Below are 19,595 nucleotides of genomic sequence, written 5' to 3' on the forward strand. Positions count from 1 at the left end.
TTTTACTTTACAAACGTTAAAGCATGGGTCTCTCATTCTTCTCTCTCAGATTGTTCTTTTAGTTTGCCACAGACGGTATTTTTATATTGTCTTCTTCTATAAATAACCTTTTTAATACCCAGTATCCTCATCTGACATTCCAAGAGAAACCCTTGAGTGCTTTTACAGTGTCGGACATAAAGCTAATTGCTGACTCTCCATCATCCTGTGAGACTGTGTGCATGCTGGTATGTTCGGTTTACTGCTGCTCAAGAGATCCATTCCAGTTGACACACTTCTTCAAATCCAGCCGTGTCTCAAAGGTGGACATCAGCAGGCACACACACTTGAATACTAACATGAATGCACATGCACACTGACTTCCTCTGTCTTACATTTTGCTCCTGTTGCTTTCCAACACACACTCACTGCACTGCGGCCACTCACTGCATAGAGATGAGCCCTAAAAATACACACACAAGTCAGCACTTTACATTGTTTGTCTCCTGTGTGCTCGTTTGAAATGGAGATTTATGGCTGCTGGCCGTTGTCTTAAGGCCATTTTCTAGATTAGATGGTACAGCGCGCTGCAAAACAAGAACTGTATCTTTATGACAGATTTACACAGTTTATATCCCTTTTAATAGATTTACAACCAGCAGAGTACTATTCCACTGTTATGTTTGTGCAGGAGAGCTGAACATGTACGACCGTTAGCAGTGTATCGCAGAGACTGAGCTGACAATCACAGCTTTCCACACAAACCACGTTACTTTGATTTGGTGGTATGTTAAGTGAATGGTCCAGGCCATAATGGACTCTTTTTCTGAAAGTAGCCTTCACGTTAAACCAAAATACTTTAAATAATTTAGATGCCCAACTTTAGCCAGACACACATTAGGGCTGTACTCTGGTACCTCAGAACATTCAACCGTGAAAACGGACTTTCCATAACTGATACATAGAGGAAACTGCTCAGATTTCACCACAAACGCTGCAGATTCTATGAAATCAGTGTCATATTTTTCTCTCAGAGTCCGGGCGTGTCGCTTTGGATTGTGCTTCTCTGTTTCAGTGTAGTAGTTTGGAGAGGAGAAATCGACCTTTCTGGCAGTCTGACGGAAGGAAGTATTTCCTAAGTAAGGAAGGAGCCCCCAGGGATTAGTCTGTAGTCGTCTGGGCGATGAAATCCTAAACACAGCAACACACCAAGCCTACTGTCTGCCCCAACTCTCCCCTCTTCTTCTCTTCCTCCTCATCCTGTCCTTCTCCCCACATGGCAGATATAATGGCGTAATAGTCCTTCTTATCTTGAGTATCCTGGCATGAGTGACAAATGAATGTTGTTTTTACTGCTGGGAGTCCAGTGTCTTGATGGCCTTTTCTCTCCAGCTGATGAGACAGTTTGATAAACCTATCCGTTTTCTCTACTTAGTTCAGAATAAACATGACACATTTTTACAAATAATGATTACGTGATCATGTGCCACAATTTAAGATATTTTTACTTCAGCTTTGCCACTGCCCTGGGGGTTGTTGACTCGCAGTCTAATCAAAACTGCATGTGAGCTCCAGAAACTGCGGTTAAGTGATTTGATTTAGTTTTATTAATTCATAAAACAGTACATGTATACACAGTGTTTTACTAAACATGTCCATTTGAAGGCGTGCGTCACTTTTGTCCTTTGGGAAAATGCAATTTTATAGATCATAATATGTTTTTAAAACCTACTAAACCTACATTTGTTACTGATGGCCTGGAAACAATTCAAATGAGTGAATAGTAAATGCCAAATGTTAAAGAACAAAGCGCTTTGATGGATGTCTGATATTAAAATTGCTCTTTGACTTCACCGTCTCAGACACGTCTTCTGCCTTTTCAGCGCGTTAGTTTTTCATGAAAGCAAGTGCGTCAGTATGTTTTTGTACATGTCATCAGCTTATTTATGGGCTATTATAATGAGAAGTTAATCAATAACATAATGGCTCCTCTTTTAAAGGCCAATCAACAAGGTGAAATAGCACAGTGGACCAAGTTCACATCCTTGAACCTAATGTTCCACATCATCTTTTTATGAATCTAATGTAATTATCCAGTTCAATAGAGTAATCAGTGGCGTGCTGTGTGCATTAGGCCCTCTATTCAGGCTTATGACAGACCTGTTGACTCCTTCACTGGCATCTAAGCGCTCCCAAGGGCCGGCCACGGGAAACCTTCCACACAGCCTCACACAGAGCTACCTTTGAAAGCTAATGAAAGCTTTATTATAGTATTATAATTTTCACTCTGTACTTAAAACTGTGGCCGCCCGCTCTCTATCTGACTGGGTTTCTATATGTATGAAAGTGTTTTCTTCTTCCAAGTCGACGTGTAAAGGGTGTGTGAAATGTGTGAAAGGGTATTTGACCCCCCCCCCCCCCCCCCCCCCCCCCCCCACACACACACACACACGCACACGCACGCACACACACACACACACACCTCCCGACAAGAAGTACTTGTGCCCCACTTTATTGACCCTCTCTGCTTCTTTTCCTGAACGGCATATTAAAGGCCATGTTCACAGCAGAGCTCTGTGCTCTTTGAAGTGCTCAAGAGCTGCAACAGATCCTCAAATATTGACTTTTAAGCCTTCTGGAGAGAGGGAGAGAGGGAGAGAGAGAGAGATGGAGAGTGAAAAGGGTACCCGCATAGACAGATGGAGGGAAATGTTTTTGTACGTTTTTTTTTTAGTTCAGGTGGGTGTTGTGAGATTTATTACAGGACGACTGAATTTGCTATAGGTAAATATGTGTTTGTCAGCTGTTAATGTGGGGAGGAGCCTGTTTATTGATGCAGAGGAGGAAGTACACAGAGATAAGGGCTGATGTAAGTTGAGCTGGCCTCCAGGCAGGATAGATTAAAATGACTAACAGTCTTAATGTGCCTCTCATCTCCTCGCCTCTCATTTTCGTTCTTTTCTTCTCCTTTTCTCCCGTTCCCTATCTTTCATTCCTTTTCCATTTCCCTTCCCCTCCTGGTTTCATCCCCTTCTTCCCTTTCCTTCATCCCTTCTTATCTTTCTTTTCTCTCCTCTCCTCTGTGGTTTTTTAAATAATTCACATTTCCCCCCCCCCCCCCCCCCTCCGTCCTTCTCTGAGAAACCCAGAGCCAAGGCACACTTCTGTAACACCTCTGAGCAGGCGACTGTTTTCAGTCTTAAAACAATGGCCCCCTTTATTGAAACCGAGGACAGAAGGAAAACAAAAACATCCTGGGTCTTTAAAATGTTTCTCATTTTCTCTGCCATCTGCAGGTCAGAGCGGTCAGTCTGTTGGTGTGTGCCGTGCTGCCGCCGGGTCGAAAAGGAGGCAGAGGGTCCAAACTCAGAGCAACAGTTTGAGATTGGACACTTTGACTCAGACGTCCCCCCTTTATGTATTTCTCCCCTTCCCCCTGAGAACGTGCTTGCACATGTTCCAACACACACACACACACACACGCACACACACACACACGCGCACACACGCGCACACACGCGCACACACTGATCAGAGTAGGTACACTGAGCTCACTGAATAACACTCGGTGCTTTACCTCCATCTGCTGCTGAGTCGGCACAGTCATTGTTTGTTTGTGTGTCCGATGATGCGAAGTCTGATTCATTTCATCTTATCTTGTGTCTTTTCATCATGAATAATTTGACTTCTGAGCAGCTAGATGTAGCCAAGTGGGATGTTCAGGCACTTCCTCAGCCCAAACCTGGAAAGCTCTGTGTTGTGTCGTGTGATGACGGCGCCGCTTCCTCTTCATCACATCTAACATGCTTATTTTTTTCACGCCAGAAGAGCAAAACTTGGACAGTGCAGCATTCAGTGGATACAGAGATAACAGGCAGGTTTATTTTTACGTTCTATATCCAGCAGTTTAACAGCCTGTTAGTTTGTTAGAATAACCAGAGCTGCTTCCACTTCACAGCCTGAAGGCATGTCATCGAATTAAAATAGACCTCATTTATTACTAGGTGAATCGAAAGCAACTTTGCACACATTTTTGGAAATGGTGATTTAAGTAGAGGGAAAGTAAAATATGTCTTGTAATATTTTATTTTACGTGTCAGTCCATTTTGATTTACTTTCTAATCATTTCAAAGAAGTTTCCTAGAAACTTGAACTATGTAATTTGGTACAACTCTTTAGGGAAATGGAGACAGTGTGCACAGTGTGGAAAATGTGTCCACAAACAAACACAAATTCAACTTATATGCAGTTAAGTTGAACAATAAGTGAAAAGCACATTGACTTGGGTTGAAAGGGAGCTGTTTAAAAAAAATAATGCTATTTACCTTTATGATTAGCAGCACATTACAATGAATTATTTTTAGATTAATTTTAAGTAAATGACCAAGAAATGCTTTGGAATCATTCTGACCCAGTGTAGGAAGGCAATTGGATTTTCTTTTAGGTTTTACTGTGGACCTTTTCAATTTGTCTAGCTACCAAAAACATTTGTGCATTAAACGGTCATCGTCATCGCCATCAATCATCCTGGAACAACAAAGCGTGTGGGTGCTCTCATCTGCCCCGATGAAGAAGACATAGCTTTCTGTTGACTGTACAGACGCTGCCACCCTGTAAGTCGTTGACTTTCATTGTGTGTCTTTTGCTCTGGGACGAGCTGAACCCACAGAGCCACTGACTCATCCTCTTTGCAGAGAGTGGCCTTCTCTGCAGCCTATCAGATGTCACCGGGCTTCTCTGTTGTGGTCGCAGCCATTCACAGAGGATGAATCACATTAATAAAAGCCATCTTTGTTGCTCAACAGCTCAGCTGAGGTCGGCTGGTGGCATTTGAGTGCTTGAAAGCCGGAAACATGGGAAGCTTCAAACGCGGGAGCTGATATCGACGAGATCTGTGAACACATTACGGGGCACATGTAGGGATGCACTATGCAATGTGATACATTTACTATATCAACAATGCTGCTGCGTATCCTGTCTGTGTGTGTGTGTGTGTGTGTGTGTGTCTATGTGTGTGTGTGAGAGGGAGAGAGAGAGAGAGAGAGAGAGGTGGAGAACAGGAGCGTTGGTCTTTTGTCGCTCTCAAAGGGATCTTTAACTACAAAGGCTCATCTTATTTCACACCCAGCTGACGGATCAGTTTCCTCAAACTGAATATAAATACACACACAAACACACGGCGTTGATGCAGTATATTGACAATACCTGCACACATGCTTGCTAAACCATCATATCAGATAATTAGTAAAGATAAATAGTTAGTAAATTGCATCTGAAGGCCATGTTTCACCTTTTTAATGATTAATTAAATATAGTGCTTGCTCACTATATTTGATGCTCACGATAAGTCACAGAAGGCACATTATTCTCACTGTAAGGCGTGTCCTAAATCTATCTTGAGCCTGATATCAAATAACTCTTCATTTGTTTAAATGCATCATGGTTGGAGTTTCAATATATTTGCTATTTGTTTGTGTTTTATTGACACTAAAAACTAATATATTCAATGAGTAACATCCTCTGTACTACTTTAAACTAATCATGTGATGTGAGTACATTGGAATGTGTGCACATCTGCCACTTTAGGGCTGTTCGTTTTTTAATAATATCTTTAATATTCCTTGACTGTACCTCAACGTTTTACCAAAGTACAAAATACAAATCTGGATAAGCTGTCTGTGGCTGCTTTTGGAGACAGTGACCAGTAGTTGGACGCGCATGCAACACATGTTTAGTCAGTTGCTTCTCTGTTTATTGAACATCACACTGATCCAATTTCCTACATATGCTGAATAAAGTAAAATAAAATGTCTCCCTCTGGTGGCGAACGCAACACTCTGCATTCTCTTATTGGTTCACATCTTCAATTGGCTTAATCGATACGTCATGGCTACCTTTATGTATATTGTATTTCCCATGTGGATTCATAATTGTCTAACATCTGCATCTGATGTTTGATCTGCTAAAAATATGTGAAGATATCCCTGTTACCTCCCCAATCACATACGCAGAGCCAGAACCAGAGCGAGACAGGTGGCACAGTGAAGATACATACTCCTCTTTTTTCTTCTTTCTCGTTTAGTGCCAACTGCCAGAAGCCCTGACCTTAAGTGCAACTTATCACTCGGGTTGCTACCCCTGTCACAGTTAACCAGATCATCCTACATTAAAGAAAATGAGAAGTGCAGCAATTATGCGAGAAAGGAATAAAATGGGATCAAATTAAAAGCCTTTTAGACATGGAGGAAAGCTTTGCAACTGAGGAATTTAACTGAACTGGGGCTTTGTGATGGTTATATAATAGCCAATCTATCTAGATGATAACCAAGCTTTCGAACATTAGTTGTTCATCTATCACAGTTTGTTTGCCATGCCAGCAGGCGAGGGAGAAAGCTACGCAGGTTGATGGGTGCCTAGTTGGAATGGTGTCTTATAGTGAGTCTGAATGATGATTGAAAGTTGCACATTCTTCCCTTTTTAAATTGTTCTACATTCATTAGAAGTGGATACCATTCAATGCAGTTAAATAAATGTTCATAAAATCTAATTAAATATGAAACTAAACCTACATGCATGCTAATTGTTTAGGGTTTGTATGCTAACATTTGGAATGAAAGTCCATAAACCAACAAAAATACTTTTACAATGTATACTTCTGAATCACTTCTGTAACCACCAACAGAATATTCAACAACCAGCTACTTATCCATGTTTTCATTTCTAAAAAGGTTCTGTTTGTCTTGTCTTTATGGTATTTTATCGCGTCGGGCCAGCAGCTGCCGTTGTTTTTCATTGCTCTGCTAACATTTTGATACATGAAAATACATAGACACACGCGCGCACACGCACACACACACACACACACACACACACACACACACACACACACACACACACACACACACACACACACACACACACACACACATACACACACTCCACAGTACGCAAGTGTTTTCTATCACGCTGGCTCAGCCTCTTCTCAGTGTTCCTCCCGCTGCCAGAAATGCAAACATGTCTCCTCTCCTCTTATCAGCCGGGTCATTGACACTCCGAACACACACAGAACAAAACAGGCGTCCTCATTAGGTCTGTTTATTTTATTTAACACACCCAGAGGTCCTCGGATATAGGATTCAGAAATGATATAATTAAGGATTGAGAAACATTATGAGAAATATACTTGCCGAGTGATTACACTTGGATCGATGGCTCAATGAGGATTCATCTGCAGGTGGTCAGCTTTAAATCTGCATTAACTGTATTTTTGTTCAATGTATTTGTTTATTCAGAGCCAGCCAGACATAAGGTTACAAACACAACCTTTGTATGGGGAACGTTTGCATGAGAAGCAGTAGCATTCAGTTGGAGTCATGTTTGTGGCCACTTCATGAATGTACGTCCAATATTCAACTTCTTTTAGCTGTGTTTTTGGTCTCTATGACCTCCTAAGATGAATATCTGGCTCTTTAACTGCTACATGCTCCACTATGTTTCCCAGCTTGTCACTAATTTAAAGCTTTTGTACAGTGGGCTTATCAGAGCTTCTTAGCTGTAGACAATGTTGATAACAGCGGTGATGGTGAACCCAAATGTTAAAGTTGAGCCAGAAAGGCACTAAAACGCGACGGAAACATAGGCACTTGATTCATCGTTGATATAAAACACATACGGATTGCCGCAGCTTGAAAGAAAACGGTTTCAAAATGCGAACAGTGTGTCAGATAGCCTTGGATAATTCTGTCTCAAAAAGCCAAGAGATATACCGTCTTTCCACTCTGCTACTTTTTCATCTTCTCTTTTCCTCGTGTTATCTCTGTCCTCAGGCTTACCCAGAAGCCTCGCCGCTGGTCTCGGCCTCCAAGTGAGAGACGCCGCTTCACGCTCTCTCTTTGGTCATTACCCCTGCCTGGACAGCTGGCAGCTTCTGTGTGGGTGTTATTTTAACACAGCAGACTTGTTTAAACGGCAGAATTGCTGATCAGCTCATTATCCATGCCTTCTTACGTTTGCCTTTATGGACCTATATGGCGGGGAAGTCGGTAAGTGGCTTGATGACAATTGTGTCCTAGGAAGCACACTAATAAACCGGGGAGAGAAAACCTGAGATAGATTTGTTTACGACACAGATATCTGTTCGGGGGCTTGACAGCTGGGATTCATTAACTCCACAATCTCATGTGGTAAACTCCCCCAGAAGCACGTGCACGTAATCCCTGTGGGAGCTTTCATAACTCTGCCTGCTCCGCTTCATACATCCGAGGGCTGTAATCATCTCTCACTGTACTCCACAGTGTACACATTTCTCTCTCTCTCTTTTTCTGCCTGTCTGCGCGCCTGTCTTCTATCTGTCTGTTACCTCCACGCTGCTCTTCCACAGCTGCCACTCATGTCTTTATTCATTCTTTAGACATCCTCTCTCTCTCTCTGTTTTTGTGTGCTGCACTCTGACCAGCGTGCCAGCTGTGTTGTGTAGGAGGTGCAGCTTCTTCTCTCATCCACACACGAGCGCATCTCTGAGCCTCGGATCTTGTTCCACCTATCAGGTCCATGTGAGACACAAGACCCGCGGGTCAGATTCAGTTCCCGGTACCCGGTGTTTAAGAAGATGCGCCTGCAGGCATGCCAGACCCCTTTCTGTTCCCCCCTCGCAGCCGACCCCCCCCCACCCCCCCCCCCCCCACCCCCCCACCCACCCAGTGCGTTTTCGGTCAATCTTTCCACGTCGTTGCATATTGTGCTGGATTTGACCGTCTAAGCCCTTGTGGCACTGGTTACCCCCCCCCCCCCCCCCCCCTCCAGACTCTCAGCCCCCCCAGGCAGCTCCAGGCCTTCACCCTGACCATTGCCTCGCAACTCATGACAAGCACATGATGTGAGAATAGGCCATGGCTCAGGTATTAGCTGAAAAAAGAGAGAGACAAAGGGATAAAGGCCAGCGTGCTGCTGGTGAAACATTTTCTATTTCGCTCGAGGTTATTCCTCCACGCCAAGTGTCCCGTCTGAACGACTGCAAACAGCCCCACACAATGAAGTAGATGTTGGATGCCATAACACTGCATAATCCGTACCCTTTCCCAAACAACCGCTCCTGAAATATGCACACGCAGAAACCCACACTGCTTACTGGGTTACACGGCTGTGGCGGCCAAAAGAGCGACAGCGCGATACTCTTTTGCCTCCTGATGCAGCGGCCGGAGTATTAGACGCTTTATCAGGAGTGGACAGACCCCTTTTTTTCTGGTCAAATACAGCTTAGCAGAATTTGCTTGACATTTACTTTCGTGGTTGATCAAAAAATTATGTGTGGGTGGAAAAGCATGTGCTGAGGATAGCGAATACATGTTTTTAGTTTGCAAGTGAGCATCTTATCCTTGTTAAGCATGCAGTCTGTTATGTGCTTGTGTGCTTGTACGACAACAAGCGTGATGTCTAGATGTCATTTTGTGGAATTAATTTGTAAAAACAACAAAATGTTCATCCCCTCTTAACATTTCCTCTCCCTCATTTCAGTCTCTGAACCTCATGTGCCTCTCTCTCCTCTCTATTTCATCCACTTGTTCTCACTCCAAGACCCCCGATGACACAGGGAGCCTTTACACACTACACTATATACTGGAGCTCTATTCATATTATATCGCAGCATAATCCATTTTTCTTTGTCAGCTCAGCTTTTGATTAGAGAGCAAATTGCTTTTCAACACGTGCTCTCCCCCCTCTGTGGGAAGACGCAGGGCGCTTCAGCTCCTGCTGGGACCCCTGCAGTCCTCTTTTCTTCATTCTGGGTTAATGGAAGTAGAAGCTATGCGAGGGCACTGTAATGTGTTCGGTCTTATAACTGCTCACTAGTCTCAGCCTTTAGTGTTGCCAGTTTGAGGATATTTGGGTTTTCATTTCTCATTTTTGCATCTCTGAACTCTGAAGCAAGATCAAAAATGATAACGTGTTGAAATCCTCTGTAATCGTGTCTTTCTCTCTCTTTCCTGTCGTCTTCCCACAGACACCTTTGAGGTCCTGATGAGACAGGCAGAGAATCACACCAATGCCGCCCTACAGGAGTCGTACCGCGACATGGCTGACCAGGCCGTGGGCCCCGTGCGGGAACTCTTCACAGACATCAGTCTCTTCCTGCTGGGGTCCGAGCTCAACGTTGAGGACTTAGTGCAGCGATTCTTCGACTCTCTCTTCCCGCTGGTCTACAACCACCTCATCAACCCGGGCCTCAGCGACATATCAGCAGACTACGCTGAGTGTGTAAGGTCGTCCAGCAGGGATGTGAGGCCGTTTGGTGGGGTGCCGAGCCTCCTGGCTGACCAGGTCACCCGCTCTGGGGTGTCCGGGAAGCTTCTCCTTCAGGCTCTGCACCTCGGTATCGAGGTCATCAATACCACAGACCACTTACAGCTGAGCCGGGAGTGCAGGCGGGCCCTGCTCAAGATGCACTACTGTCCTCATTGCCAGGTATGGGTGCATGTCTCCGACGTGAAGTTTATCGATCGGAATTAATGAAAGTCTTTTCCAGCATCACTGATCCCGAAGTAATTTGCTCCACAGGGCTTAACCCAGTCCAGGCCCTGCATGGGTTACTGCCTCAACGTGATGCGGGGCTGCTTGGCAAGCATGGCAGAGATTGACGCCCACTGGAGGGAGTTTGTTCGCTCGCTGGAGGGCCAGTCGGCACGGATGCACGGACCTCAGGATTTGGAGGAAGTGCTACTGGGAGTTCACACGCTGCTTCACGATGCGGTCGGACACGCTCAGAAAAATGGACCACGCCTCTCAGCACAGGTCATATCATCTGAGGAGAGATTTATATTGTTGAAGATGGTAGACTTGGAACTGTAATGGGGCTTTGTGGAAGCCCAAAACCAGTACCACCAGCAAATGGAAGAAGAGATAAAGGATAAAGCACTGTAACACCTTTCTGTAACGCATTATAAACATACTGGAAATGTGTTGCAATCTGATTATAGTACTGTATGATTATTCATACATATTCATAATGCTTTATATCAATAATCACAACACAATATGAAGCGTTATATAATGATTATAAGGTCAAGTATCATAATACCTTTACATGATTACAATGCCATTTTGACTTTACTTAGCAGACTTAGACCACTTAGAGTACATTATAACCCCATTGTAATGCATAATAGCATACTAATAATTATGATGCATTATCAAAAAAATCATGTATATTAACAATAGGAATTATATTATATTAATATACTATGATCCTCACAAATAAGGTGACCATTAATGATGAAGTATTGTGATACTTAACCTATTGAGTCATTATAAATACATACATTATGAATATTGTTATAAACCATTATGGATATTCATGCTAATAACTCTAATTATTGAGTGCTAAGCAGATTGTAACGCACTTTAACAGGTTAGTCGGACCAGAGGAGGCCACAACTCTCAAAATGCATCCGTATGATCCAGAAACGTTGTAGTTAAACTGCCATAAAACACATGTCATCTGTTAAAGTCCAATCATAAAGTATGTAGTGCAATTTTCTATTCCCACATTATGGTATTTCTGAAATGAATGCCTCAGCATGTGTGTTCCTGAACTACACTTTCTTTTCTGCTCTGATAGATATGCCACAGCTCCATTTAGTGGTTGTCGAGGGCCACTGCTGCTTGATAGGCATCCCATGTAGTACATTCAGGGAGATGATAGGCTTGGCTGCACTAATGGTCTTAGTATTAAAAAAACCTGTCACTCAAGCATTAAAATAAGGCGTATTTGTCATGCACCAGTACAATTTTTTCAAGCCTTAAAGTACATGTTTATCTCTCGGTGTTTAGACTCAAATCTGCATCTGTCTCATTGGGTAATAGGTGCACAAGCTGTGTGGCCCACCGAGCAGGCGGGCTGCGCAGTCAGTCAGCATCCAGAGCAGCGGCAGCAGCAGAGCCTCCGTCCCTCTGAAGGCTCTTGGCAGAGCGTCGGGGGACTCGCTCGCTGTCATGAGGAGGTACGTTGGTGAAATACACCAGATGTGTGCAGAGAAGGAAGTGGCATTTTCTGATTTGAGTGCTTTAAGTCTACAACCAATATGTAAGACACCTTGTTAAACAAGTTAATTATCTGTGTGCACCGCCTGTGGCTGCTTTTACAGGGACTTCTTGAACAGCCTACGTCTCTACCGCACGTTCTACGGCGGCCTGGCGGATCAGCTGTGTGTGAGTGAGCTGGCCTCTGGTGACGGGCTGTCCTGCTGGAATGGAACCGACATCGTAAAAAGGTTTGTTTTAAAAAAAAACAGGTGGGCGACAAGTAAACCATCATGTGTGTCGGGTTTTTCGATGAGGAGATTTCTAATGAGGTAATGATGCGAGAGCCGACAGCTCTTACTGTAAATGTGCTGTAACGTCTAAATGTATATTTGATTGACAAAAAAACATCACTCTACAAAGTGTTTCCCAAGAGCGAATCTGTGTGTTCAGGAACGTTCCTGACCATTTCTATTGCCATTCCCGTTTCACCATTTAGTCTCTTGAATAGGAAAACCACGTTTGAATAAGCACAGCTTTATTTTATGCATGTGTTATTGAAAACATCTACACGTTAAATATTTTATATATGAGTAAATGCATTTAGGAGGAGTTAACAGAGTTAAACTGAATGAGCTCTCTTCTTTCATGTTAGATTCAAGTACATTATAAGTATGCTACAATTATCAGAAGAATAAATGTCAAATAAAAGGAAGAAATTCTGCAAATTTATTCAGCGACCCAATTAAAATCTCCTGTGACCTGCCGGTGGGTCCGACCCAGTCTTGACTGCTCTCATCTCACTGTATGATCCTGATGTTGCACACGCGCACACGCACACACGTACGCACACACACACACACACACACACACACACACACACACACACACACACACACACACACACACACACACACACACACACACACACAGACACACATCCATTAACTGTTGGTGCACTCAAACATAGATCTTGGTTATGAATGGTTGTGAGCTGGAGCAAACAAACTGCCCTCTTTCATAGTATCAGTCAGCGGCCTTGTCTCCATTACATTACAGCTCTCCATCTCTCCCGTGCTGTCATCACTCAAGAACCCCTCATATATCCTTGGTCTGTGGTTGTTCCTCTTAACTGTCAGCCGCTGTCAGCGCTGTAGAAATGGCAAGTTGGTCCGTATTTCAAACCACGGTGAGGTTGTAGTCGCCGGTTTGGGTGAGACAGCCCATTGTCGAGGATGACAGACTTGTTGAGCTCATTTCACAGCTGCTGTGTGAAGGTAAGAAAGAAGGAGGGTGGAAAAGGAAAGGGAGGGTTTTCACAGCCTTCTTAGCAATCGGAGAGATTCACAGACATTCTGAAGAATGTGTGGTCGCTTGTGGCTCATCAGAAAATGGCTTTACTATGGAGACAGAGTATCTAGGTTAAGTTTCATTCTAGCATTGACAATTTAGGCTTTTCATCTTTTGTTATTTTACCGACATCACACCTCTTGTTTCCATTACAAAGGAGGCAGCCAACTCTGAGAAAAGAGATGCTTCTCATGTGCTGGAGGAAAAGCAGGCTGTCTATCATCTTTGCCTGCAGCTTCTGGGAAATGTGTATGGTCTGTGGGCTTCTCTCAGCTCTCCAACCCTCCTTCCTCTTTTCCTCATTCACACTAACACTTATTTATTGGGACTCGTTCACCTCAGGTTCACTCACAGGTTTTCATTTTGATTCGGTCATTACCAAAAAAAAAAGGAGAGGAAGAAAGCTGGGTAATTGAGAGACATTAAGAATGTGGGGAGACGAGTCTCTGGGGAAACTATCGAGTCCCTGCAGCTTAGCAGACTTCCTGCAGACCCTGCGCTGCTTTCTATTAGCCTAGAACCATAGATGAGCGGCTGTGAGTCAACACAAGCTGAGACAAAAGCAATAAATAATCTCCTGCCTACGGGTCATAACCCAACATCCACTGAGAGAGAAGGGAAAAAAACTCACTGCCGGATGGTGGCTGATTTACCGAAGCTTATCGAGGCCTCAGAGACCTCAAACGATTGGTTCAGTTGCTCTCTGTGTGTGTGTGTGTTTGTGTGTGTGTGTCAAACTGTACATTTGAACGTGTGTGGATGCCTTTAATAACATCCCTTTGTGTGTGCTAGCCCAGATTGTTTTATGGTCTTAAGAAGTAGTGATTTGCAGAAGTGCTTTGTTTTATTTAATACAAAAAAAGGACAAGCAAAAAACAAGACATGACACAGGGCTTAAGATGGAAGGAAGATTTAATTCAGGTCCTCATCTGGGCACCCGGTAAATAAAAAGATAAAAAACAATCAGATATGATCATAGAGGAAGAACACAGGTTGCTTTCATCTCACCGTCTGTGTGAATGAAGATGATGGAGTTTTGCTTCAGGGGAGAGTCGGTAAAACACATTCTTTCTTTCTGGTTCGTCCTTTGCTTTACACATTCATAAATATTGGACATTAAATAGTCTGATTAGTATTATGATTATTAACAGTTTTGTCATCTTTTGTGACGGCTCATTTTACCTTGAATATTCCCACACAGACTTTGCATTGCACTGAAATGGAGAGGTGTTATTATGCGTACAGCAACAATGTGAAAAAGAGCCAATTTACAAAACATGCAGGAGAAAGGACTTGAAATAACGCCTAAATATGTCAAAATGTTTCGTTTACCATCAGAAATATGTTTGTTGCGTACTGAAAGTTGGTATCTAATGCTTCATGAGATTTGCAGTTTTGTTTACTTATCCACTAATCCAGTATTTACTAATTTAAAGCTAAATTTAAATCTTTTTAGCAGTTGTTGGTCACTTGTGTTGGGAAAACCGTTTAGACTCCATTAAACCTGCAATAATTGATTTTTTTTTGTGGCCACTTGGGGGGCAGTGGAACCAAATCATAAACAGCAATGTTTATCACCTTTTAACAGAAGGGGCACCAAGTTATTGCTTTGGAAGTCACAAGTAAGTTTCAAGTCTTTGCGCTCAAGTCCCAAGTCAAGACTGACAAGTCCGAAGCTTTGAGTCCTGCTTTGAGTCAGAATGCGCTCTTCCCCAAATGTAATGCCATTTGTGTCTCGGTTTGAATGTTCAACCCATGTGTTTTGCATACTGCAATTCGATTTTTGTTGACCACTGCATACTTGTCGTGCCAAATTATCTTTGGTTGTTTTCTATTTCCATTTCTCCAACTGGCGCTCAGTACCATAATTTAAGTTCTTCATGGTCGAGTGGACCTGGGGAATGTCGTCTTGCTGGGAATGACTTGCGTTAATGTTGGTTAAAACATGGCATACTTTTAAGATATCATGGACGAAGTTACTCTCCCTCTGTGTGCGTTATTGTCAGAGCTTCTCCTCGTTTTGTTGACATTGCCTGCTGAGCGAGCTTTTAGTGCATGTAGGGGCATGTGAGCATGTCCCGCTGCTCTCATACGATGATAACAGCTGATAACGCTGTTCCGACCGTCAGCGTCGTCCTGGAAGTGTAGCACCCACCCTCCGGTTCCCCGTCCGGTACGCTCTGTTTTCTCTGTCAGCATGTTTGGCGCAGTCTGTACTGTCAGGCCTGTTAGCATCGTTAGCCGTGAGCCGCCAACTCGCCGTTGACACGCTGAGAGCCGTTGAGAGGCAGTTGAAATGCTCCCAATCTCGTATCTTGCACCCTTTTGAAAGACGCTAAAGTTTCTCCCGTAGAGCTGCAGAGATGGTGATATTGTTCTGTGGATTCATCACCACAAGCAACCTTGTTCACATACAAGTAAAAAAGAAAGTACAAAAAACACAGATCTCCTTGTATTGTTCACCTTTCAAGTTGTTTAAAAATGTTGTGATTTATGTCGCTGGACAGCAAGCGATAAAACCCCTCTCCCCCAAAAAGAGTGAACCAGTGAAACGTCCCTCAAACTCTGGAAGTGATCTTCTTTGGTCGGAGACATTGTCCACGTCCTTGCAGAAAGGTTAACTCTTTCCCACATGCTTTCTCCATCCGTCATGGAGACACACACACAAACTGAAGGAATGCCAGGTTGCCATGAGCTGCAAACACAGACACCAGCTACCATCTTTTTCTGTGTTTCTCTTTTGGAGTAACAGACTGACAAAGAGCACATTAGTCGAGGGATTACACTGATCCTCATTCCTTTTCAGCTTCCACACCTCTACTTTCTAATTCAGTTTGACAACGGATCTTAAAAATTATATGTGAGTGTGTGCAAGGCAGGACATTTATTTGGGAATGCATTTTGCTATATTCTTGTCACCCTTAGAATGAGAGACAACAACCAGGAGTTATAGCAGTGCTAAAAAGAGTGTGATGTGTTATTCATGATTACCTCCTCCGGTGTAGACTGGCTTTAATTCATCCCCACCTGCAGTTTGTCTCGTGGCTGCCAACACACACCAGGTGTTTGGTGGTGAGTGTACATTTCCAAAGAGCCCTTTTTTCTAATTGAGTACAACAGTTTTCTTTATTTCTACGATAATAAGGCAACTGACCTTGCATGCTGTTGGAATTTAACACGGGGGGGAATGAGCACTGCGGGATGAATGCTACAGTATCGAAAAGATGCCCGAGGACAGGCGGGTAGATTTGAGCGTGGCCTTTCGTTTAACAGGCCACCCTTCATGCTGGAGTGGCTGTCTGAGCACCGACCTTTGACCTTTCCCGTGTCTCTTTGCTGCCCGGTTAATCTTGAAGAGGTTAATCACATGGTAATAAGTGCCCTGGAGGGCAGTGCAGGCCTTTCCTCAATGTGTGGCCAGGTGGCAGAGGAAATGTAGGTCTATGCTGCTCTGTTCATATCTATTTCATTCCTTTCTTTTATTCATATAGCTGTTTTGTCATTTTCCTATTCTGTCATTTGTCTAATTTTTGCATCCATCCCCCCACTAGACGTGGAGCTCAGGTGATTTGCCTTGGCTTAACCGAAATGACAGCTTTTAAGCTCTGCTAATAGGAATCCACTGAAGAAGCATCAAGAGCTTAGGTTATCCCGGCCTGCTCGGGGAACGAGTCTCCTCATTTGAGGGTTGTCTGAGCCTCACTGCGAAACCCACACGGTGTTCTCATCAGGGGACAGCACGGGTTGAATAATAACATATGTCTTCACTCTTAAACTTGTTCTGCTTGTGACCCCCACTTTTGGCCCCTCTGTGCAGGCTGCTCGTGTCTCAGAGTTGTTGTTGCCAACAGATTTATTAACCAAAGAGTAACTTTCTCTTCCCGCATTGATTTATATAAATAATTGGGATGTACAATTATTCAGTTAGATACAAGAAATAAACAAATTCTGATAAAGTCTGATAAAAACATACTCATGTTGCATAAATATATTATGCTTATCTATGCATTTAATCATCTCATGACCCCTTGCCGATTAGCATTGACTGCACTTTTTACACATCAAGACCCTCCCAAGTCCCAAATAAGTTTATTTATATTTGTGTTATTGCAATGTTATAGTGGTTTGTTCATAAGAGGTATTACACCTTTCCGGATTGTAATAAAAAATTTAATTGTTTATCCATAGCCCATATAACGTTTAACACATGAAGTATGTCATTTTTTTAGTGATACACCAATGTGTTATGGTTATTTCTGTAATGTGACAGCTTCATTGAATGTACAAACCTGTACTTTGTGGCAGGAAAGGGCTTTCCTATATATCAGGTTAATAAGATCAAAAGTTATTTTTGCACATACAGCAGTGGGATTGGTGGGACCGCAAACAGTTAACACGTAAAGCAGTTTTCAACAAAACACAGAGGTTAAAAATAAACACTTTAAACTTGTGCTACATGTGCATAAATTAGAGAATCTCCATATATACTGCCCCGAATAAACATAAAAACACAGCTGGTTACCTTTGTTCAGTGCACATATTAATGCCCACTCCTCGCCCATTAATAAACCTGCTGTGGCTCTCTATTCAGTAAAATGACTGTGGTCATTGCAGTAGTAAATTCAAACCCTTGTGCTGCGTGCCTGTTTTAGTGCCGTCGTAGCTCTCTTTGACCAGCAGGTGGAGCTCTGCACTTTGGGTTACTCTCGCACTGGAAACACACCAGATTGCTGATGACTCCACTGCTTCCCTCTGCATCCGTTTTAATGATGCATGGTTGTGGTTCTTATCCACGCTGTCCCTGACAGTGACAGACCAAACTCAATGTAGGTGATAGACAGACACAGTGCAGAACATCAAGTCTCAACGCCTCCTCCTGCATTCGTTTGATGAACTGACCTAATTTTGAACGGAAAGGAATAACCTTTTAAACATGAGCTGTCAAATATATTATGCATAGCTGTCCTCTTAGTCACTCTCATGCGAGAAAGTAAGAGAGTTGTTTCCCTACATCACATGAAAAAAACAACAACTTGAGATGAATGTGTTATAGAATATCCCCAGTAAGGCAACAGTTCACACAGTTGAATACAACATATAGTTTGAGGTTTTTCCTCTCTCTTCTTGCCTGGGAACAAACTTAATGATCTAGTGTTTTTTCAAAGTACACAAACCGTAATAGTTTTGTTTTGCAATCTCTAAACACAAGTGCCGAACAGTAATTCACAAATGTGCACATTATCAGAGTAGACAAAATAAAGAAGGACAGAGATGGGAGAGCTGATTGGAGAGTTGTGATTGAGGCTGTGAGAGGAGGGAAAGATGAGAGGCAGAGGACAGGGGACATTCTTGAAGAGCTCCTCTGTATTGCGACAGCTGGCTACTGCAGATAACCACAAAACCACTGGAGCACTTGAGGTCTGGGTGCTGCATGGCTAGAGTTGCACTCCAACATGAACTTGTATCCTGCCCCGGTTTAGACGCAGGGGCTCGGTCAGAGGACCACATCCTGACGATTATCCCAAGTGACAGAATCAAGAACGGTCTGGCCGACTAAATTTAGTTCATAAGTCCTTTGTGTGTGTGTGTGTGTGTGTGTGCTATAAAGCCGACTGCTATATACCCCACCCCCCCTACTAGAATTATGCATGATTGCTCTGCACAGATACATTTTCAATCTAGCTCTCTGCAAAAAGAAGATTTCATTTATTTGTGGTCAGATACAATCCCTGATTTTGCTCCAGTAACTGCCAGCGAGGCCATATGTGTGTGTCCATCTAGTCCCATTAATTGTTCAATGTATCCACTCCCTTTTGCTTCTCAATGTAATCCCCCCCCCCCCCCCCCCCCCCCCCCCCCACACACACACACACAGACACACAAGTTGGACGCCTGCCTCCGGCATCTGGTGCACATTGTGGCCCTGCAGCGTGCCAGGTAGCAGGACATTAACAGCCAAGGTCTTATTGTCCACTGATGAGCCGTCAGAGCACACACCCTCCTCACCCTCGTGTGGGTGTGATATCGGCCCGGCCTCCGTCTACCGCGGAGCAACGCGTGCTCGGTCCCCGCGGAGCACTCTTTCTCTTTACCTTGGATATAAATCAGAGGCTGCTGGAAAGCGGGCAACAAAGAGTTGGAAAAAAAAAGTTCATGCGCATAAAGAGGGAGCAGAAGTAGCACGATTTTGGTGGGAAAACCCTCCGTGTGAGCGGGATCTATTGGTTTCGTCATAAAAGACTGAAATGGAG

General features: G+C 43.5%; 1 protein-coding gene across 1 annotated transcript in view; it reads left to right on the forward strand.

Annotated features, from left to right (window-relative positions):
* Positions 1–19,595, forward strand: part of gpc5a (glypican 5a) — a 105,367-nt gene that overhangs the window by 13,080 nt on the left and 72,692 nt on the right. Inside the window, exons 3-6 of the mRNA XM_034557024.1 lie at positions 9,980–10,440; positions 10,534–10,767; positions 11,839–11,975; positions 12,120–12,245. Coding sequence (XP_034412915.1) covers positions 9,980–10,440; positions 10,534–10,767; positions 11,839–11,975; positions 12,120–12,245 — 958 coding nt within the window. The remainder of the gene's footprint in view (positions 1–9,979; positions 10,441–10,533; positions 10,768–11,838; positions 11,976–12,119; positions 12,246–19,595) is intronic.

Source organism: Cyclopterus lumpus, chromosome 3 (assembly GCF_009769545.1).
Source record: "Cyclopterus lumpus isolate fCycLum1 chromosome 3, fCycLum1.pri, whole genome shotgun sequence".
In the NCBI taxonomy this organism is placed as follows: Eukaryota; Metazoa; Chordata; class Actinopteri; order Perciformes; family Cyclopteridae; genus Cyclopterus; species Cyclopterus lumpus.